At 38.6% G+C, this 23,818-nt stretch overlaps 1 protein-coding gene across 1 annotated transcript in view; it reads left to right on the top strand.

The window, feature by feature from the left end:
- The window catches only part of LOC129723396 (E3 ubiquitin-protein ligase SMURF1), a 42,124-nt gene that overhangs the window by 1,174 nt on the left and 17,132 nt on the right, over positions 1 to 23,818 (top strand). The window contains exons 2-3 of the mRNA XM_055677594.1: positions 1,059 to 1,978; positions 9,115 to 9,153. Of these exons, the coding sequence (XP_055533569.1) occupies positions 1,924 to 1,978; positions 9,115 to 9,153 (94 nt within the window). The 5' untranslated portion in view covers positions 1,059 to 1,923. The remainder of the gene's footprint in view (positions 1 to 1,058; positions 1,979 to 9,114; positions 9,154 to 23,818) is intronic.

Here is a 23,818-nt window from a genome sequence, read left to right as displayed (position 1 = left end):
GTGCAACTAATAGGGTTCAAGTCAATTGAGCCATTGCCAAAAATATAGTGAGTCAATTGATGCTGGTATAAAAAGAAACATTTTATTCATTACAATTAGGCTGTATGTCGCATGCAATATGCGTCTAAAATTTGTCTAAGTTATTTTGAACAGACACACACGGAACTAAGTCAATTGGCATATGCTGCTCTTACCCTCAATTAAGAAGTTCTTTGAGCGGAATTGCATTGCTCCCTCGGTGAGGAAAATAAGAAGAAAGTAACGGATTTTTAAAAGAAGAAACAAGAAAAAAGAAATGTACATAAATGATGGATAGTATCGATGTTTCAAACTTTACTTTTCACATATAAAAATCTCAAAAATAAATACTAAATTTAATTTTTTTCAAGGGTGTTTTTGGCTAATTTGAGCTAATTTTTTTGTTTTTTTTTTGCTAATTTTCTGTGATACAATGATTTGCTTTTGGTAATGCTGTACAATGAGCATAAATATAGATTAAAGCATTTCTTACATTAACTTGTTTCAATACTTTAGAAAAGTTACATTCTGTCGGATTTGCTGTAAGGCTTAAGAATCTTGCGGTATCAACTGCGTGAGAGCTTCCGCAATACGAACATTGGATCACAAACCTACAATAGTTTTCAGAAAATGCTTTCGACTAATATGAAATTTAATCCTAGTTGCGTTGAGTAATTCAGTTTTATTTTTCATTTGTTAACAGAAGTTAATAAAAGTAAGAGACTAACGAGAAATATATTTTTTTCGGAAACACTGTTAGAAACATATTTACGGCTGATCAAAATTGAGCTTGTTAACAGCTTTAAATTAGCTTAGAAAAGCAACAAACCAATGTGAGGCAAAAAAGTAAATAGACCCTACATTGCGAAGTGTTCAATAATTCGGGTATCTACGTTATTATTCAAACAATTTTAACATCGTTTACCTCTGAAGTAAACAATCTTAATATATTTGCAGTAAACAACCTAATTATCATTTTTAGATTTTTCGAACCGTACGCAATATCTTTTAATAGACTGTCCTTTTCTACTGCATTTCAGACAACTCGTTTGTGACCTATCGTGACAACGTTTCAGACAACCATCGACCATAGTCTGGTGCAGACCAGGGGAACAGTGTTCATTCAGCAACCAACGTGCAGTACAATTACCCAACGTCAACAAACGGCGGTGTGTTGTGTTGTGTCACAAGACCGACCGCTGTTGCCAATCAGTGCTGCCATCCTTTCGTAGCACAACCACCCTGAAGATTGTTAATGTTCCCATGTACGAAACGAAGATAGTACCCTGCGTCTGACTGTGTCATTTTATTTGATAGTGCGAGTGTCTGAGTTTAAGTCATAAATCGTAAGAAAAAAGAAGTCGAAGAGTAGCTGAGAGGTAAAAATGGGAAAAAGTGTACTGCACGTTGATGGTCTTTGCAGTTTTATTCATTCATGAGAAAGAAATTTACAGTTTCCACTAGTTAGGGCAATATCAGAAGATAACAAAGTCAGCAGTTTGGGATAAAAGTAAAGTTGTTTTCATGAAACAAGTAAAAAAAATCGACCGAAATTTCATGTGCTATCGGGAATAAAAAAGAAAGAGTTACTTCAAAGTAAATAGTTGAAATAATAAAAAATACGCGGAAAACACATCCATAAGTGAGCGCAGTAGTGTGTGATGTTATTGTAATACAACGGCGGCATGGCTTAATCTGCGCCATACCTATCGACCGCTTATTTTGAAGGTTTTGGTGTACCCACTACCAGAAAACGAGAAAGGCAAAAATCGAAGATAGACACACGGAAAAGCTGGCGAAGGAAAGAATAGCATAGATGCGATAGCGGTACATAAATGCAAAGTGTGATTGAAAACAGGAGGCACAGATTTGCGGCCACCGCACTGTACGAACAGTAGGTGAAAAATGAACAAGTTGGAATATTCGCGACGGAATGGCACTCAAAAGATACGAATCACAAGTGAGTATAGGTATTTTGCATGTTGATTTGTAGCGGGTTTCATAGTGATTGGCTTCGTATGTATAGGTAGTAGAACTGGTTGCAAAATGCTTCCAATGTGGAATTTACGATATCGGGCCATTCATTCTGGACCTGGTGGTCTATACTTTGCCCCAGTTATATTTTACCATATCATCAGCAGGCATCGCTGCACACACGGGCGTTTTTGCAAATCAAAGGTGATTCATTTTCGTCGTTGGATTAATTTGTTAGTCGACGTTCAGTCGCGTCAGTTAAAATTTGATTGATTTGTATCCGCCATGAGTGTCACAGAAGACGATAATGAACTACAAAAATATAAAGTAATAGTCTAATTCTCGCATATTAGGTATGTTGATTTACATGCTACTAGTGCTGTATTTCAATTCTACTTTTTAATGTTGGGGAATGAAATAAATGACAGAATGTCCCTTTCAAAATTAGATAATAACCAGAATAGCATTAGATAAAAAATAGAATGAAACTAAAGGGTGATTTTTTTGCTATTTGGTTTTTCGTGAATTCTAGTCTATTCACAACAATTGCCGGTACCCGCATAACTGTCCCATACTGATTTTGGTCACTTTTGAGTTATCATCGGGAATCGACTTAACTGTTATCATATTTTCTGTAAAAAAATTAAAATTGATACTTTTGTATGAAAAAATATGGAAAAAATATCAAGTTGTTTTTGTCCCATATTGAAAGTACCCGCATTACAGTCCCACTGCATAGTGGTGCAACCTGCAAACATATAATTTTGCTCCAGATTAGTGTATATCGGATTATTGCGGGCATATAGAAGTATGTCATTTAATTAATTAGACTAATGTTGTTTTTCTGTAGTACAATCTGCGTTGCCAATGATACTGTCGGTTGCTGGTTGAATTTATATGTGATGGGACAAAATATGCGAGTACTTTTGAAATGTACCCGCATATTTTGTCCCTTTTTTTCAAGTTATAAAACGTAGGGTAAGGAACGGCTTAAGCAGTAGCGCCTATTTTAATCAGTCGAAGAAAACAGGCCTCAAACTCCTGCATTTTGATCAATATCGACAATTTCAATGATGGAAACGAAAACTTTGATCGTCTAGCTGCCTTACGAATATGAGTAATACCGTTAATTACAAAGAAATCTGTGAACAATTGCAATTGAAACAAATCGACCTATATTGCAGCCATTCAGGAGCCACTTCGGGTGCTAAAAAAAAAAACGCCTGCAAAACTGATGGAAACTGCTCTAAATAGGTTCGGGGTGATTGGAATAGTGTCCCTCGATCCGTAACTTTGATTGACGATTGTCAAAGTTAGCTAACTTAGTTTTACAATCTGAAAACAAGTTCTGATAGAGAAAACGATAGCGAACAGATTGATATACTACTGTTTGAGTTTCACCCAACACATTTCGAGTGTTTCGTCTGAATACACAGGCGGTTCCTAAAGCTGCTTAAAATATGTTCCCTACCCTAAAACCAATTCCATCCATAGTTTTTTTGTTCTCGACGATAAACTTGTGGTGCCATGAAGCTGTTATGGCCATTGGTTCTTGATGTAAGAGCTGGAAATCCGAAAATTCACGGATAATATTAAATCGCCGTTTTCTAAACATGTTGTTTTTCATTATGGAACAGTTATCCGGGCACCGGCAGAACATGTGAACCTAAATAAAACAAGTATCAGAAAAATCCTCGCGTTGGAAAAATGTACATTTTGACACTTACTCCAAAAATCTGCAACATTTCCGGTGTCCGTCAGCTACGTCTAGTTTGCAAGTAATACAAGAAAATTAGGAAACTTTTCCAGGAAAATCAAACCTGTTGCGTCAAAATTGATTCGTTTTTCGTGAAGTTATGGCCATTTTGAAATTGGCAAAATTTTTTCCTGTCTCAATCATCTCTCTGTAGTTTACTAAAAAGCTTCATGCCACACTGAAATTAAATGAAATTGATGTTTTCCCTCTTCGATGGGACAAGCAACAATGGCGCATTTTTTTTAAATTAACTCAAATTCTATCATCTATACATATAAAAATGCAGCTCTGTCTGTCTGTCCTTCTGTCTATCTGTCTGTCTGTTCCATATAGGCTTGGAAACTACTGAACCGATCGGCGTGAAATTTTGTATATAGGGGTTTTAGGGGCCGAGAAAGGTGACTAAGGTAATTCGAGACCCCTCCCTCTTCTGGAAGGGAGGGATCCCATACAAATGAAACACAAATTCATGCACATCTCGAAAACAAACCTATCAAATGGAACCAAATTTGGCAGGTGGATGTTTTTAGGGGTAACAAATATACCATAATGGTTTGACACCCCTCCCTCTTCTGGAAGGGAGGGATCCCATACAAATGAAACACAAATTCATGCACATCTCGAAAACAAACCAAGCAAATGGAACCAAATTTGGCAGGTGAATGTTTTTAGGGGTAACAAATATATCCATAATGGTTTGACACCCCTCCCTCTTCTGAAAGGGAGGGGTCCCATACAAATGAAACACAAATTCATGCACATCTCGAAAACTAACCAAGTAAATGGAACCAAATTGGGCAGGTGGATGTTTTTAGGGGTATCAAATATATCCATAACAAATTGACGCCCCTCTCCCTTTTAAAAGGGTCCCATACAAAAGAAACACAAATTTCGCACAGCTCAAGAACCAATCCACCAAATAGAACCAAATTAGGCATGTAAATGTTTTTAGAAGTAACAAATATGTTCATAAACTTTCGACGCCCCTCTGAAAGGAGGGGTTCCACACAAATTTCTGCACATCTCGAGAAATAATCAAGCAAATAGAACCAAATTTGATATGTTGATGTTTCTGAGAGCAAGAAAAATTTTTGACTCCAGACGCCATTGTTAAATTTAAGATGGAAACTTCCGGTTTCTATCCGGAAAATGTCTTCAAATATCATTCTCAAATCCAAGATGGCGACTTCCTGTTTCTGAAAAACAGCGGGATATGACCAAATTCCACCCAATATGGGTATTTCCGAAATCGTGATGATACACTGAAACCACAAATCGACCTCCGACAACATTTTGAGTTGTAAAATGGCAACTCCCGGTGACTGGAAAACTGCCGAAAATGGCCAAATACCACGTAATATGGGTGTTTTTCAACCAGAGTGACGTTCAGAGGCCAAAAATTGTCTCCAAATGCCATTTTGAAATCCAAGATGGCGACTTACGGTCTCTAAAAAATAGCGAGATATGACCAAATACCACCCAATATGGATATTTGCGAAATTGTGATGATGCATTGAACCACAAATCGACCTCCGACAACATTTTGAGTTGTGATATGGCAACTTTTGGTGACTGGAAAACTGCCGAAAATGACCCAAAAATAACCAAATATGGGTGTTTCTTTAACCAGAATGTTGCTCAGGGGCCAGAAATTGTCACAAAATGTCATTTTGAAATACAAGATGGCGACTTACGGTTTCTGGAAAATAGCCGAAAATGACCAAATACCACCCAATATGAGTGTTTCTTTAACCAGAATGACGCTCAAAGATCAGAAATTGTCTCCAAATACAATTTTGAAATCCAAGATGGCGACTTCCGCTCTCTGAAAAACAGCCAAAAATGGCCGATTTACAACCAATATGAGATGCTTCGATACCAGAATGATACACAGGAGCTAGAATCGTTCACAAACACCATTTTGAATTCTAAGATGGTGACTTCCGGTTTCTGGAAAACAGCCGAATATCACTAAATAATACCTATTATGGGTGTTTCTTGAACCAGTATGACGCTCAGGGGCCAGAGATTGTCTCCAAATACCATTTTAAAATCCAGGATGGTGACTTCCGGTTTCTGAAAAATAGCCTAAAGTGAGCAATTACCACCCAATATGAGCGTTTCTTTAACCAGAATGATGCATAAAGCTAAAAATTGACCTCAGGCACCATTTTAAATTGTAAGATGGCAACTTCTGGAAAACAGCCGAATACTACTACACATGAATATTTCCGTAATCGAAATGATGTATAGAAGCCAAGCATTGACCCTGGAAACCATCTTGAATTCAAAGATGACCACTTTCAGTTTTTGAAAAACAACGAAAATAACTGAATACCACCCAATATGAGTATTTCCGGAGAGGTGATGTACTAAAGGCAGAGAGTAATTTCAATAATGAGCTGAATTTGTAAAACGAAGTGAATATTGATTCCGCTTTAGAGGCCCTGAATTGTGCAATTATTGATGCCAGGAATTATTATGTTCCAAAGGCTCAAGTGAAATTCGATTCACCAATAACTGACGAAAATCTTCAACTTTTAATTCGTTTGAAAAATGTAAATATCAACGTTCTCGTGACCCTGTTTTCAAAACTATTTTCAAAGATTCACAGAAAGAGATTAAACATAGATTTACTCTTCTGAGAAATCAAAATTTTGAGACTAAAGTTGAAAAATTGAAACCATATTCAAAACCCTTTTGGAACCTGTCGAAGATTCTTAAGAAACCTTTAAATACTATTTCAGTTTTAAAAGATGGTGAACGTTTTTTGTATCGAATGAACAAAAGGCTCAAAGGCTTGCTCAGCAGTTTGAGAGTGTTCATAATTCAAATTTGAATTTGTGAGTCCAATTGAAAATGAAGTCACACGTCAATTTGATTTAATTTCTTCTCAGAATTATTTACCTACAGAAATAATTGAAACTAACTTGAATGAAATTAAATCAATTATTAAAAATTTCAAAAATATGAAAGCACGATGGAATCTTTAACATAACAAGCAAACATCTTCCTGAGAGCACAATAGAATTTTTAGTAAAAATTTTCAATTGCTGTTTTAAAAATGGAAAATATGCAAATTATGGAAAAAATTCAAAAATTACTCCAATTTTAAAGCCGGATAAGAATCCAGCTGAGGTTTCAAGTTATCGACCAATCAGTTTGCTTTCATCAATAAGTAAACTGTTTAAGAGAATTATTCTCAACAGGATGATGTCACACATCAATGGAAATTCAGATTTTCAGATTTGCAGATGAACAGTTTGGTTTTCGCCATAGGCATTCCACTACTCATCAATTGCTCAGAATTACTTATATGATATGAGCTAACAAATCTGAAGGTTGTTCCACTTGAGCTACTTTTTTAGATATAGAAAAAGCATTCGACAGTGTTTGGCATAGAGGTTTGGTTGCGAAATTGCAAACTTTAAATTTTTGAATTTTCTTAACCAGAATTTAAAAAAATTATCTTGCTGATCTAACTCTGCAGGTTGTCTATCAGAATTCAAAATCTGATAGATTTCCTGTCAGAGCAGGTGTGCCTCAAGGTTCAGTCTTGGGTCCAGTCCTGTACAACATTTTTACTTCAGATCTTCCTGATTTGCCTCCAGGATGCACAGAGTCATTGTTCTGCGATGACACAAGCATTTCCGTAAAAGAAAAAAGTCTTCGTGTGCAGTCGATTGCACAAAAGTTTAGATATTTTTTCTTCCTATTTGCGAAAGTGGAAAATTTCTCCCAATGCTTCTTAAACTCAAATGATAATTTTCCCCATAAGACTAGGGCTTCTTTCCTCAAGCCAAACAATTATCACGTTATCAAGTTGAATGGGGTTATTTTAAGTTGGTCTGACAAGGTTAAGTACTTGGGACTAATTTACGATAAAAAACTTATTTTCAAAGAGCACATTGAAGGTATACAAGCAGAGTGCATCAAATATACGAGATGTTTATATCCTCTCATTAACAGGAATTCTGAACTTTGTTTAAAGAACAAGCTTTTGATTTACAAACAAATTTTCAGACCAGCAATGCTTTATGCTGTACCGATCTGGTCAAGTTGCTGTTCAACAAGGAAGAAAACGCTCCAAAGGATTCAGAATAAAATTCTAAAAATAATTTTGAGGCGTTTGGTACACTCGAATTACATAAACTTACTGGTTTTGAAACATTAGAAGCTATGTCAAATAAAATTATTAACAATTTTCAACCAGAATCGTTGCAATTCTCAATTGCTACGATAAGCTCTTTTCATAGCCAATAAGTTAGCATTAAAGTTAGTTGTAAGTTTACTTTCCTTTCTTGACAAGTAGGTTTAAATCCCTTCGAATGATAAGTCCTTATAATTGCGAAAGCAAACAAATCCTAACAATTGAAATTACAATTTTTCTAATAGTGTTGAGAAGTCACCATTTGTGATTGGACAGACATACTCATTATTTACTAATATTTATCATAAAAACTTAAACTACTAACAAGCCCCCTTATTAAAAAAACTGTTTTTGGCGTTAGTCACCTCATCTCTTTTTACTCCCAGCAACACACTCTAAAAATCCTAAAAAAAACAAAGGGTAATGCTTTAAAATAAAAAAAGGTAATGCTTCAAAAACGGGGAACAATCGTCTTGAAACATGAAAAAGCCAGTGAAAGTTACATATATTTTTTTAGTTTATTTTGCGGTGAACTGAAAATCAATTCATAGTCAAGTTGCCAAGCGGCCTGAAAAATAAGAAAATCAAATTCTTTTTCCTATTGTATAACACAATATGTCGGTTAATCTGACAACGCATCATAATTAGTATCATTAACGATATCGTCTTCGACTTGATACCTGATCGACTATGTGACACTGTAATCATGTAGTTTAGACAATTTGCAAATCGCGAAATTCATGTTGCCGGGTTAAAGTAACATTGCGCTGCTTATGCATTTCGCATTTTCTGATTATTCATTGTGATTTTCCTCTTCGTTCGTATTGCCAAATTTTATTATTACGGCACGCTAAACTTCGCACCAGTCTGCAGAGTCGATCAAAGTGCTGTTATCAGCTTCCTTCAAACAACTGGTGCGGTTCAGTGTGTTGTGTTGAAATTGATATTTTTGGTTAACCTGCTTCATGTATGCACGTCATATGCCATGCGTAATGCAGCAAATTAAAATCATACAATGTACATTACGGGTATTCACGTAGGGCTCGTAGATAGATATCCAGTCGAAAACTGTGTTTTTTTTTCTATTCTACTGTGCAATTTAGTATTTTTATGATTATATGTTTCTGTACGAGCGAAATCATTTCGACACATTGAATAACGTTTAAACTATTCTCGGTCCGATTTTACTAATGCAACCTTTATGATTTTTTCACAGTTCTTTGCGCCCGTAACCTGGCCCGGAAGGATATTTTTCGTAAGTGAAACATTCTGAATATATTAACTGTAATGTCATAATAAGCGTAATCACGACGGCGAGAGTTTCCCACACAACTCACCACTTTCCTCGTTCCCAATGCCGGCGGCCAAAAATTCCGCATTTTGCATTAGATCGCATTGCTCCACGACCTATATATTTTATTGTCGAGCCTGGTTCACCTTGATACCGTTAAGAAAATGGAATTCCATGCCATGGGAACACATTCCAGCGGCGAGGCGAATCTTTTCGCCACCTCTGCGGGACTTTCCCGCGTTCATTGTTATTGTTTCAGATGCGATAGCAATGGATGTAAATGTCTGTTCCATTCATCTGACTGGGTGAAACTTTCTGTTTAGAGTGAAGAAAACTTCACTCAGATGGCACTGGAAATTGGGTGCGCAATAATTGGTAGCGATAGTTTGGTTGCAACACAGAAGACCGATTGTTGTGACAGTAACGTTCTCGCATTATTTTTTTCTTAAATTTTGAAATCGAATCATAAAATTTACTAGTTTTCTAATTATAAGCACATAACTCAATCGTTTGTTCAAGCAAACTCTTCACACATGTAATTTGTGTCGATGTTCTAATCAAGTTCTGGAAGGGTCAAAAGTTTATACACCAATCAACGCAGCACAAAAATGCAGCATTCGTTTCGTTATGACGTACTAAACCTCTGGTCGAAATTTCAAAATCTTTGTACTGTACATTTTTGAAAAATACTTTTTTCAAAAAAAAATTTTTTCAGCGTGTATATTTTTTTAAAAAACGATTATTATCTACTACTTTGGCGAGACGTCACACCGATCAAACAAACTGTTCGGGTCTAAAAATATTTGTAAACATCTATAGCTTCTTAAAAATGAGCCGTGTTCTAAAAAATTAAACCAATAGCACAAAATGGTATCTTTTGCCCATAGAAACATCAACGCAAAGTTTCAGCCAAATCAAAAATGATCGATTAAATTGTGTATATTTAGCTATTCTAAGATAAATAGTTTTTGTATTTCGTTCAATTTAATGAAAGTTATTGGCTTTCAAAATCTACCGATATCAATGCTAGATGTTCACTTGCTTTCTCACAGAACGTATCCGAGTGTAGTGGAGAACGATATAGTTCCACGTCTAGAGTCGTCTGTGTCTTCCTTATCGAGGAAAGGATATAATTTCTTCATAACAATCATTCAATTATTATTCACAAAGCAATAACATTTCGATCAACTTGGTTAAAAAAGTCAGCAAATGTTTGTGTGCGTATGACTGCTAATACGGCTATATCGTATCATATCACATTTTTATATGCATTGCTAAGCAGAAATTCTAGACTCAAAAATAAGCTGTGCCTGAAGGCGAATTAGAGCAGTAATGCTACATGTGGTACCGGTGCTGAATGTCAATAATGAATGAGACATAGCCTTCTTGCCTCTATTTAAGAATACTTTGCTCAAATCAAATTGGTTAATGATGAAACTTTTGAAATATTTAGTCACGGTGTCCTGGTATGAAACAACTCAACTTTAATGGCAATTCAATGATTGAACAAGAAATATAGCTATTGAGACCGATTAGAGAATAGATTGATGTCTGAAATATTGAAGTTTCACTCAGCCAAATGTCTAAAATTTCAATGTTTCACTCTATTAAAATTTCACATGGCGTTGGTGTAGAATAAATACCCCACAAAACTGCAGAGCAGTTTTTGCTTGGAGTTGTTGAATCAAGTTGGATGCGTTTGCGAGCTGCACGTTCCAACTTTTGCCGCTGTTGCTACGGCGTCACAGTGGCGAAATGCGAGTAAGCACTCATTTCACTTTGGCACCATCAAATTTTTTTTATCTGTCTATCGAAGTGATGACTGATCCGGGTCGGAAGGCGATCACTTGCTATCACTATTCCGGTGGCGACCGCGCGGGCGACAATAAGACACCATCGGGACGAAATAATTTCTAGCGACGCCGCTGTGCTTCCTTGGGTGCTAACTTCGAGCTGCACCATGTCGCGGTTGTCCTTATCAAGTCGGCTCCTCTTATCACCCTCGCATTCACACAGTGCATCAATTGGTGGATCTATAAGAAGTGTTGTTTCGTTGAAAGGCACCGTCGAATCATATTTCTTCAATGTTCAAATAAGCTTTACATATTAAAAATGTTTTGCACGAATTCGATTCGATTTCGGTGAAACCGACACGGTACGATGCAAATATGGAACGCCAGCGTTAGTTGTTATGAAACTTGCAAAGAAAGATCTTCTAGCATCAGTGGATAAGCCTGGTGCAGTTTTTTCCTGTCTGTTTCGCGACCACTGTATCAGTCGTTGTCGTCGTCGTGGACGCCGATTTGTTATATTTCGTCTCGCCGGCAGACTTCTCGTCTCGCGCTCTCGGCCGATTTGGCGACAGCAGCGGCGTCGCTTTGGCACACTCGCCACAGTCGGTGCGACAAAATGAACAAAAACAACCCTCCGTAAAGCTCTTCCGTGGTGGTTCCAACGACGGTGCTTGTGGGACATACGTCTGTACAATCGTCTAATAGGTGATATGGTGTTATTGCCAAGAATACTGCTGTTTGCTGACACTATCTTTCACCAAAAGACAGAATGCGGACAACGAAATATCACTGCTCAGTATAAGTGAGGTGATAGTTAACCTATTGAAGTAAATAGAAATTTCATTGTTGTTTCATGTTGATTATTACAATAACAGGGGGGGGGGGGGGGTAGTTAGATGTCATGACAAGGCGTAGAAGCTGGCAACTTTGTCACACAATAGCGCTTTTGGCAATACTACTGACAAATTTGTTTGTTTGTTTAGCGGATATTAGTCATCGTTACTTCTATATAAAGAGAATCGTTCTACAGGGAAATATTACATTATTTTTGCATTTATTCTCATTTCTCGACAATCTTCGTAGTTGACTGTTATTGCACTGGTAATTTTTAGGTTCAGTGTCTGGTCCGCATTTTACAGTCGAAATCATGTCGATAATTTATTTATATTATTGATATTCATTACTTATACATATTATAATAGTATAAAGTTTTAAGGATAAAATTAAGAACTGAAGATTTATTTTACAGATATAAAATAGTAATATTTACGGTATTTGAACTCAGGATTTTAGGCTAGATCGATTTTTGGTCTTCATGCATTATATCGAGTACGAAAATACGCATATTTCGAAGTACTTGGCTATTTTAGACTCCTATGGAAAATGGAAAATGTCTTGGATTTTAAAATGGCATCTGTAGCAGAAAATAACATTTGCACCATGTTGTGACAGCATTCCGAACTAAACTATTGGCCAACCAGAGGGCCTTGAACGCTTAAACATCTTTAGTGAAGACGGCAACTCTCTAAGTGGTCAGACTCATGAGATAAATTAAGTTCAAAATACTCAAAACTACATGTACTAGTGCTGCGTTAAGGCTGACTTTCGATTCATATTTTTCGTCGACCACAAGTCCTTGACCTCCTGAACAACTTTACTGAAGAACCACAACTCTTTGGGTGTCGGAATCACGAGATTACATAAATCTGCTTATTTTAGGTTATTCTGAACTTCTCGGGGTGCTGCACTATTCAAACTGACTGTTGCAGTACTCAGTGAAGCGATTCCAAATTTATGTCGTGTATGTCACTTTGGTCGTATAGCAGAGCTCGTAACATGCTTGGTTTCGCTCTTTTGCTATTTGAATGCTCATTAGGCTGTATTTTGCCAAGGAGGCAGAATTCGAACAAGTCATATATGAAGCACTTGTAGAGAAACTCTATCTCTACAATTTGTTCAAACATTGTAACTCAAACAGCAAAAGAGCGAAACCAAGCATGGCTCGTAACTTCCTTTGTTCCCTAACCGACCGTTAGGACGTAGCCGGCACCGTTATCGATCTATACAAAGCGGAAGCTACTGAATTGTTGTACATTGAAGATGGTAAATCTTACGGTGGTTTCTTTGTGCAACTTTACTAGCTCAGATCCATTACGGAGAAGCAACTACGAAATGTGCGATTGTTTAGCTCAATCCTGGTTTTTGGTTAAATGTGACCACAATAGACACTTACTAAGCAGTATGTCCTTAGTACAACGAAAATTAGATCCAAAATCCTACCACAGTTGTTTTTTTAAATTGAGGTCAACACAAAGACTATTGAATTGCGTTTGTACAATACGATAATTTGGTAGTTTGAAAGACATCAAAACATCTACTTTCTGATCGGTAGAAGCACGTCAAAAGCTTTTGATAAGTGTAGACGGTCCATATTTAAGCGATCAAAAAAAAAAATCTCTACAATATGTTTCTGTCGTCTTTGCCGTCATCATGCTACAGCGCTGATAGTTCGTCTTCTGAAAGTTTTTTTTTTCCTTGTACAATGAGCAAGAGCTATTTTTTCATCGCTCGTGTTTCATCTAGTGCAGCGCGCCCCATCACCCACCTGCTCTCGGGGCATTCGCGGTCGTTAAATAAATCTGCTGCTTAGCGCCACTTGGCGCACCTACTTTGTTTCTTTCACTCCTGCTCGTGCTCGGTATACAACAAACACATGCCACCCGTCGTCGGTGAGCGTGAATTCGCTTTCGATTTTTATTCATTCGCCCAACGTCGCTCAGTCGTGTGATGGCTTTTTTCTACTATTCTGTATTTTACGCCAATACTGCTGTGTAGCGTTGAGCGCACCGAGTTCGAAGGTCTATCCCCTGGTCCAATACTGATTGCTTGTTTATTATTGGCTTTTGGCAACTGAACAAAAAGTTTGGCGCACCACTAGTAGCCATGCACGGGTCGAAAATGACTGGCCAAAGTGTTGAAACAGAAAATATATTTCATCTATATTAATATAGGGTTGTTTTTGAACCTAAAGCGATAAAGCATTCGACAGAAGAGGATGAAACAGGAAAAGGAATCTCTTCCGTGCAAAAGCTAGGAATGATTGAATATAGTTCTCGAGCACGCGGCATAATATGAGATTTACAGGTTCATCGTATCATTAAAAAGTTGCTATTTCGAGACAGCTGGCGTATGGTTTTGATGTTGGATAATCATTGCAAGGAAGCACTATAAATTCGTAAAAAGTCTCTAAGCACTTAGCAAAGCAGACGGCTCAATGGTAGAAGTACAGCGCTCAGGCGTTTTGGAGTACACACGTAGACTTAGCCGGCGTGTGATGGAAAAAAGTTGTCGGCATGTTGTGCCCTTGGTTTCTATAGCCGTTCAAAAATGTTTATGTTTCGAAGCATATTCTATCAGAGTTATCATTCCTATATTGAGAAATTAGACTATAATCATGATTCTAGATATATTCTAGTGTACTCTCGACTAAACTATTGCGTTATTTATTCGACAGTGTAGAATAAAAAATGAACAATAAATTTTGGCAATCGGTCGCGTTGATAATAGTGCACTTATTCGTAGTGTAATTTCATCCAACGCAATATTCAACAGTTTATTCTTCTGTAATTCATTTTGCTTTTTTTAAATAAACATCCACATTCGTTGTTTTGCTTTCGTCTTGACTAGACGCAAATTGTTTATCTCCGTTTGATTCGCAAAATAACAATACACGAGTTATCGTACGGGTGTTTTTTTTTTCGATTAGTTCTTGTGTGCGATAACAATAGCCTGAAATATATCGGCAGAAACATCTTCTGCACACTGGTAGGGGCAGGCTACCCCGCCAGTGATCTGATACGCAGCTGATATATCAGCAAGAATAATTCTCCCGCACCGCTGTTACCCCGCTAGCAGCACGGACCATCATACGATCGAGCGAGTGGAAGTCAACTACAAGTGGCATCTACAAGGTCGAGTGTAAGATACGGCCACTGTGTCACAACACGAAGCTGGATCGTCATTGTTTGTTCTGCGGAGACACTCGATTAATCCAACTATCAGTGAGGTCGTGACTTAGACGTTCGGTGAAGTATTCACTTTAGAATTTTTATCATTATTATTAATATTATTATTATTATAGCTATTATTTTAATTATGAATATTATTATTGTTATTATTATTATTATTGTTATAATTATTATTATTATTATTACTATTATTACTATTGTTATTAGTATTACTGTCTTTTTTTTATTTTAATCCATTGTAGTTTGAAAAATTGTTTTTAAAATTTAATATCAACTACTTGTTCCATTTACATTCATTTACATTCAGTATCCATCGAAGAAGGGGAGAAGAAACTCCTCCCTTCGGATTCCTTCCGTGTAACATTCGCCGGATCCGCCGAACTACATCTCTTTGGACAAGGTTCGTCTGCCTGTACGCCTGTTTGTTAGGTCAGTTAGGTCATACAGCCACCTACTGCTGCAACAAGGCACGCTGCAGTACGTGCGGAGGCAATCATGCTGAGACCGCTTGCAGTGAGGATACTGAAAAGTGTCTTTACTGCGAGGGAACTCGGCATGACCTTTCGGCGTGTCCCGCGTACAAACAGCGCGAGGAAAAAATTAAGCGTTCCCTTAAGGAACGATCAAAGCGCTCTTTTGCAGAAATGCTTAAGAGGGCTGAGCCACCCTCGACAGGAAACATCTTTTCCTTTTTGCCAACCGATGAGGGTACATCTGACGATCCCGTCGAAGGGTGTTCTTATGCCTTGCCAGAGGGATCTAGGAAGAGGAGAATGCTCAACTCTCCTACTCTTCCTCGCAAAGGTCGTAAGATAACCCCTAGCGGAATGACCAATAAGACAACACAGAAAGGAAGCGGTGAAGAAAAACCGAAGCAAGTACCCCCCGGTTTTAATTTCAAATCAAACCAGGAGTACCCACCGCTTCCTGGGGCACCAAAAACCCCTCGTGCACCCATTTCTCGATCAGAAGACATAAAAGAAACAGGGTTCATAAAATTCTCTGATATTGTGGACTGGATATTTAAAACATTCAACATACCAGATCCCCTTCAAAACATTCTTCTTACCCTTCTCCCTACAGTGAAAACCTATTTGAAGCAACTCACAGCAACTTGGCCCCTCATTTCAGCTATCGTATCTTTCGATGACTAATACGTCGAAAGAGGTTAGGAATTTTGTCACTGTGTTACAGTGGAACTGCAGAAGTATCATCCCCAAATTCGATTTATTTTCACATTTGATAAACACATACAATTGTGATGCGTTCGCGCTCTGTGAAACTTTTCTCAATTCAAATGACCAACTTAATTTCCACGATTTCAACATCATTCGTCGAGATCGAGACTTACACGGTGGAGGGGTACTTTTAGGGATCAAAAAGTGCTATTCTTTTTTCAGAATCGACCTCCCCTCGATCTCGAATATTGAAGTTGTTGCCATTCAAACGAATATGAAAGGAAAAGACCTTTGCCTTGTTTCGTTATATATTCCCCCATCCGCGCGGATTGAACAGAAGCAACTCCTTGATATAGCAGAATTGCTTTCCGCACCTTTTTTGATTTTGGGAGATTTTAACTTTCACTGTTCGCTATGGGGGTCGCTGTACGACGACAACCGATCTTCTTCAATCTGTAACTTGATCGACGACTTCAATATGACAGTTTTGGATACTGGGGAAGCGACACGCGTACCTAATCCTCCAGCACGTGAAAGCGTGCTTGACCTATCCCTCTGCTCGACATCACTAGCGTTAGATTGCCAGTGGAAAGTAATCAACGATCCCCACGGTAGTGATCATCTTCCAATCGTTATGTCAATTGCTAATGGTTCAACTCCCCCGAACCCAATCAATATTTCCTACGACCTTACACGTAATATTGATTGGAAGCGTTATGAGTCTATTATAGCGCAATCTATCGAGACTCACGAGGAACTTCCTCCGGAGGAAGAATACGTGTTCTTAGCTGGCTTGATAATCGACGCCGCGACTCAAGCTCAGACGAAACCGATACCCGGGGTAACGATTAGACAGCGCCCTCCCAACAAATGGTGGGAAGAAGAGTGCTCTGAGCTGTACGTGCGAAGGTCCGCGGCGTAAAAGGACTACCGGGAGTACGGCACTGTCAACCTGCTTCGAAAGTACGAAGCACTGGGCAGGCAGATGAAGAGCTTAGTAAAGGCGAAAAAACGCGGGTACTGGCGGCGGTTTGGGATACCGCCAGGCGCATGCGGAACCGTGACGTTTCGAATGAAAGCGAGGAGTATTCAGATCGCTAGATACTCGATTTTGCCAAAAAGGTCTGTCCGGACTCTGTACCGGAACAGAAAACCTTTCGCGACGCGTTATTAGTAACTACGGAAGAGCCTGCATTTTCGATGTTGGAATTTTCAATGGCTCTCCTGTCGTGCAACAATAAGGCTCCAGGGTTAGATAGAATAAAATTCAACCTGTTGAAGAATCTACCCGACTCTGCAAAAAGACGCTTGTTGAATTTGTTCAACAAGTTTCTTGAGCTAAATATTGTTCCGCATGACTGGAGGGAGGTAAAAGTCATTGCTATTCGGAAACCCGGGAAACCTGCCTCTGATCACAATTCATATAGGCCGATTGCGATGCTCTCTTGCCTCCGGAAATTAATGGAGAAAATGATCCTCTTACGGTTAGACAAATGGGTCGAAACAAACGGGTTACTTTCAGATACTCAATTTGGCTTTCGCCGGGGCAAAGGGACGAACGATTGCCTAGCGTTGCTTTCAACTGAAATTCAACTAGCCTTTGCTCGAAAAAAGCAAATGGCTTCTGCGTTCATGGATATTAAGGGGGCTTTTGACTCTGTCTCTGTAGAAGTTTTAAGCGCGAAACTTCATTCGCAGGGACTTTCACCAAATTTGAATAACTTTGGCATTGATAACAGTGGCATTGATAAATGTCTTGCTAATTCATGCACGCTAAGGCAACTTGCAGACGATAGCGTTGTATCCATTACTGGTAGCGAGGCTAGCGATCTGCAAGGACCATTGCAAGATACCTTAGACAATTTGTCTGAATGGGCTCTTAAGCTGGGTATCGAATTCTCTCCGGAGAAAACTGAGCTGGTCGTTTTTTCTAGGAAGCATAATCCAGCTCAGCTGCAGCTCCTACTAACGGGTAAAACGATCTCTCAGGTTTTAGTCGCTAAATATCTCGGGGTCTGGTTCGACTCTAAATGCACCTGGGCTTGTCATATTAGGTATCTGACACAAAAATGCCAACAGAGGATTAATTTTCTTCGTACGATTACCGGACCCTGGTGGGGAGCCCACCCAGGAGACCTTCTAAGGCTTTACCAAACAACGATATTGTCTGTAATTGAGTACGGGTGTTTCTGCTTCCGCTCCGCAGCAAACACACATTTGATCAAACTGGAACGAATACAGTATCGTTGTTTGCGTATTGCCTTAGGTTGCATGCAGTCGACCCATACGATGAGTCTTGAAGTGCTAGCGGGTATTCTTCCGTTGAAACATCGTTTTTGGAATCTCTCTTACCGGTTGCTAATTCGATGCACAGTTATGAACCCATTAGTTATTGAAAATTTCGAGAGGTTGGTCGACCTTCAATCTCAATCCAGATTTATGACTTTATATTTTGACTATATGGCTCAAGATATTAATCCTTCTTCACACGATTCCTCCAATGTCGCACTTTTAGATACTTCTAATAATGCTATATTCTTCGACACCACCATGAAACAAGACATTTCTGGTATCCCGGATCAATTGTGACCCCAAGAGATCCCTAAAATTTTTTCCAATAAGTTTAAACATGTTAGTTATGATAAAAGGTTTTACACTGACGGATCTAATCTAGATGAGTCCACTGGCTTCGGTGTTTTCCACGGAAATTTTACCACCTCCTACAAACTCGATGCTCCTGCTTCCGTGTACGTCGCAGAGCTTGCTGCCATTCAGTACTCTCTTTAGATCATCGAAACCCTGCCCATAGACCACTACTTCATCTTCACAGACAGTCTCAGTGCCATTGAGGCTCTGCGATCGATGAAGACTGTGAAGCACACCTCGTATTTCCTGGGGAAAATACGGCGGTTTTTAAGTGCTTTAACAGATGAAAATTACCGGGTTACCTTAGCGTGGGTCCCTTCTCATTGCTCGATTCCGGGTAATGAAAAGGCTGACTCTTTAGCTAAGGTGGGTGCTATTGATGGCGATATTTATGAAAGACCAATTGCTTATGATGAATTTTATAGCATTTTGCGTCAGAGAACACTCAACAGTTGGCAATCATCATGGAACTCAGATGAACTGGGACGGTGGCTACATTCCATTTTTCCTAAGATGTCGACGAAAGCATGGTTCAAGGGGTTGGATGTAGGTCGGGACTTCATTCGCGTGATGTCCAGACTTATGTCCAATCACTATACGTTAAACACGCATCTCTTTCGTATAGGGCTTGTAGACAGTAATCACTGCTTTTGTGGCGATGGCTACCATGACATCGAGCATGTTGTTTGGTCGTGTACCGAATACTGTGGTGTTATGTCTGAGCTTATAGATTCCCTTCGGACCCGAGGAAAACGACCGAACGTACCCGTTAGAGACATTATGGGAAGCGGTGATCTCCAGTACATGACACAGCTATACGGGTTTATAAAAAATGCTGGCATTAAAATTTGATTTCTTTTATCTATTTGCTAGAATACAATTTCTGTCACAAACTGAAAGAGAATGATACACCCGGCTGGAGACACTAAAACGAAGACTCGGCATCTCTATGTTTACGCAGACACCTCAGGCCAAAACTGCTCAAATTGAACATCACTGGTTAGCCACGTACAAATGAATACAGTATAGTCAAAAACAAAATTGTAACACCCCTCCTCTCACCTTAAATCCCCACTAGCTCGTAGTCGGCCGCGAGAATAAAAAAAAGGCCTCCCTCTTTTCCCTGCTAATTTAAAATTAAAAAAAAAATGTACTTGGCTCAGTTAAACATAAATTGTATCGTGCCGTGTCAAATAAACTATTTAAAAACTAAATAAACATCCACAGGGTCCCCAAATTAGTGGGAGGCGTGGAAGATATCTTGTAACGTTTTTGAGCATTGGAGAAAAGTGACCCGTGTAAAAAAACTTCAGTGTATACCAGTGATGAAAAAAAAATTTTTTTTTCAATTGCTCTCATGTTACAAAACGGCATTAGAAAAGCAGTGGTTTGGCGCGCTCAGATCATTCATTTTCAATACGGATTGCGTTGCAATAGAGAAATGAATGCGAGAGAATATTGAGGAGAGATAATATGAGAGAACAATTTAGGAAATCAGGTGTTTTTTCTGCTTATAAGATGCCGCCTATCGTGCAACGCACATGCTGTTTAAATAAACTGTTACGTAGCTCAGTCAACGATCAATTAAAAAACAACTTTCATAATAACTTTTGGAATTTCGTTTAGCAGTATTGGTCTCAAAAGTTCAATCTTCCCGAAAGAAATCTTCATGTATAATTCCTCTAGTGGCCTCTTTCCTGGAGGTTCAGTCACAAAATTCCATTCCCCTATACAGACATTTGATGCAACCTTCTATTGCACAGTCTCCGGGATTTTAGTAGAATTTGTTTATTAAAATCAATCTTGAATCCGGGCTTTCTTTATTTTCTTCGCATGTACGAAAAATTCTGTATTTGTTATACCTGGCCTGGCAAAGGTATAAAACAGTGGTTTCCAACTTTTTTGGCTCCGCGGCCTCTTTTGAAGATTAAATGTTTTGATATTAGCGTCAGGAATTAAATCTTAGTGGTTTTTATAAGTTTTCTAATGATAAGTTTTAAGTTTTAATAAGTTTTCTAAATTGTATGAGCGGGGGCCTAGTGTGGTTGGTAACGTCTCCGCTAACCACGCTCGACGCCTGGGTTCGAATCCCGCCGCCGATATAGGTGTCGATGGTTGTGAGGTGGCGTGATCCACTCACAACCAACTCAACTGGTCTAGATTCAATCCTAGCCGACACCGGGAGATTTTCTGATGCGAAAAATCTCTGGGAACACGTCTTCCATCGCATGAGGAAGTAAAGCCGTTGGCGCCGGTCCGTTAATAAACGGGTCGTAAGTTAGAGTCCTGGGTGGAGTCGCCTCCCTGGGCGTCGGTGATTGGCACAACAACAGTGGCGGAACTAGACCGACGGAAAATAAGCGAGAATAAAAAAAAAATCTTATTACACTTGAATTTCTAAAAGTGTTGTCCATCATTGTCCATTTTTCGATATTTAATCTGAAGAATTTTTCGTCTTTACATCTGGTGAGTGGATCAATCCAGTTGTTTGTATCTTCGCCAATTTTTTGTACCAATGCCAGAGCAATTGGATCAAAGGAAAATAAGATGGAACGGTGTCTGGTGAATATGGCGTGTGGAACAGAACTTCTCCTTTAAGCGTTTCCAAATAAAGTCTCGCGACTTTCGCAAAATGAACCCTGGCATTGTCGTGGAGCAAAATCACTTTGTCGTGTCGATCCCCAAATTACAGATGTTTTTCCACAGCAAACCGAACGAGTTTCTACGCTTAGGATTGTCGTACTACATCTACTTCTCGTCATCACTTCTTTGATAGCTGTTATATCAACTGTAAATATTTCCATTTTTAAACCACGTAAACTACTTTCTGCACCATCAACTAATATCCGGTGACTTTAAGTGACACCTTTCTTCTTGTGGATTTCCACTGAAGAAATATTCTCCGCAAAATTATTTTTGTAGGCACAAATGACAACTTGTTTGTTTGTGCGCAATAAAAAGTATTGAACACAATAGGTGAAGTCGTGTAGCGAAGAGGTGTGCAATGTCAGTAGTTTCACGGAGAATAATTACTTTTTTTTACATATTAGTACAATATCGTCACATTTCAAGGATTTAGTAATTGTTTTTTTTTTCCTGCAGAGTTGTCCGTCGTATGCTGCGTATATCTTAATCGTGGACTACACCTGGGGTTTCTTGCCCTTATTTTTGGGGTAGACGAAAGAAAATTGGGCTAGATTGGAAAATAAAAATAAAAATACAGCAAATCGTATATAAGAGATGGGTATATAGGGGTAGTTCAAGGCTTGTCAAGCCACTATGGGCTGGAACAGCTGGTTGCCTACCTTAAGTCCGAAAGCTAATTACACCCGGTGTCAGGATGTATAGGAGGGCATCATCAGATTGCCATACGTTTGGCTCAGATATTTTTTTCCCTATAGCCGATACGAAAGACATGCGGCGATATCAACAGAATTCAGAAACAGTTTCAATGAATTAATCGTGAAAATTGTAAAAAGAATCTCTTAATTTTTTTCGGTGTAAGCATCGTACCTCCTCGTGGCCGACTCGTACAATTAAGCTGGTATTAACTGAGGTGGTACCCACAGCAGTTAAGGTCTTAAAGGATCTCTTCAATTATATAATATGATAATAGATACAGATTTTGTACGAGTAATGTAACTTAAGGAATATAAATTGAAAGCCTACAAAAACAATAGTGACATGTGTATAGCTTTCGTTGGCAGCTTGTACTGCTGCTGTACACATCAACGAATATTATCAATAAGCCACAACAATAAAAACTAATCTAACTGATGACGATCTGATTACGTCAAAGCGCCAACATTGAGGAAATAATTTTGTTCGGCATTTTTCCTCAAGCAAATAACGAGATTAACAGAGGATAACTGATCTATTGTTTTTTTTTTGTGTGTAAACGCAGATACGAACATGTAAACAATCATCGCTAAATGTTTCGATCTGGGAAAGACACGAACGAACAATTTTACTGCATATTCGACAAACAACGACCGGTGTCGAGATTGGAGGCAAAAAAGCATTCATCACTCACGAACATCATTTACATTAGTGAGCGTAGTGTGCGTTCGTATCATTTTTATTTTACCCATCGCTATCCCAATGCTTTTTCTAGCGGTTGACTGGGTTAACTACACCGACTGCTATTCACCGCGACACGCTTTGTTGCACTTCCGGCGCTGTAATGTTTCGGCTGGTGTGTAGCGTATGGCGTGTAGAGATATCTACCGGCAAGTTTTCCCATATTGTTCCATTCAGGCCAGCTGACGGGCACGTACATACTTAATGTGCAGTAAAACGAGTGTATTCTCGTTGTCAGTTATGTACCTTTGTATGTATATATTTATGATTAATCGTATACCGGTATAAAATAACTGCTGCTTGTTTTTTACCAACCATAGTCTGTCCGGTCCTAAATTAACAACAGCGGTCGTGATAAAAGCGAAAATGTGAAGCTTTCGTTATTTCAACAGTTTAGGTTGCAATTGGAAGTTTGAATAAACTGGTGGTTTTCATTATTAATTCCATCACAATAAAATAACATGAAATTCAAACATCCTTTTGTCGTTAGAGTATGGTTTTTTTTTTTCAATTATATAATCAATCTCATTCTATTCTATAATCATGCCGGTAACGTGCGAAATACCTGCAATTATTTCAATATCTTCACTGCTGTTTTATTATTACCATCAAAATCATCATCCTCATCAACGTTCGTTTCTCTGTCCAGTGGTAAACTAAGCTGAGGCCACGACCGTCACAGACCAATCAGTTCGAAATCGGCACACTTTCGTGGCCTAGAGCTCGTTGTAGGGGAAAATTTCATGCTAACAAGTTTCCAGCAGTGGTTCAAAAATAAATAACCATTCATTTCCTAGCCAGTATCTAGCGCGCTAGCTGCGTATTGTTTAGAATATTTGATGTGCCATACTAAAATGTTGGTTCGTCTTCTGGGGTGCACCTACTCACTGGAGTATGCAATTTC

The sequence above is a fragment of the Wyeomyia smithii genome, chromosome 2 (genome assembly GCF_029784165.1).
Source record: "Wyeomyia smithii strain HCP4-BCI-WySm-NY-G18 chromosome 2, ASM2978416v1, whole genome shotgun sequence".
Taxonomy (NCBI): Eukaryota; Metazoa; Arthropoda; class Insecta; order Diptera; family Culicidae; genus Wyeomyia; species Wyeomyia smithii.
The sequence above is the reverse complement of the archived record's forward strand: the minus strand, read 5'-3'. Positions and strand labels throughout refer to the sequence as shown.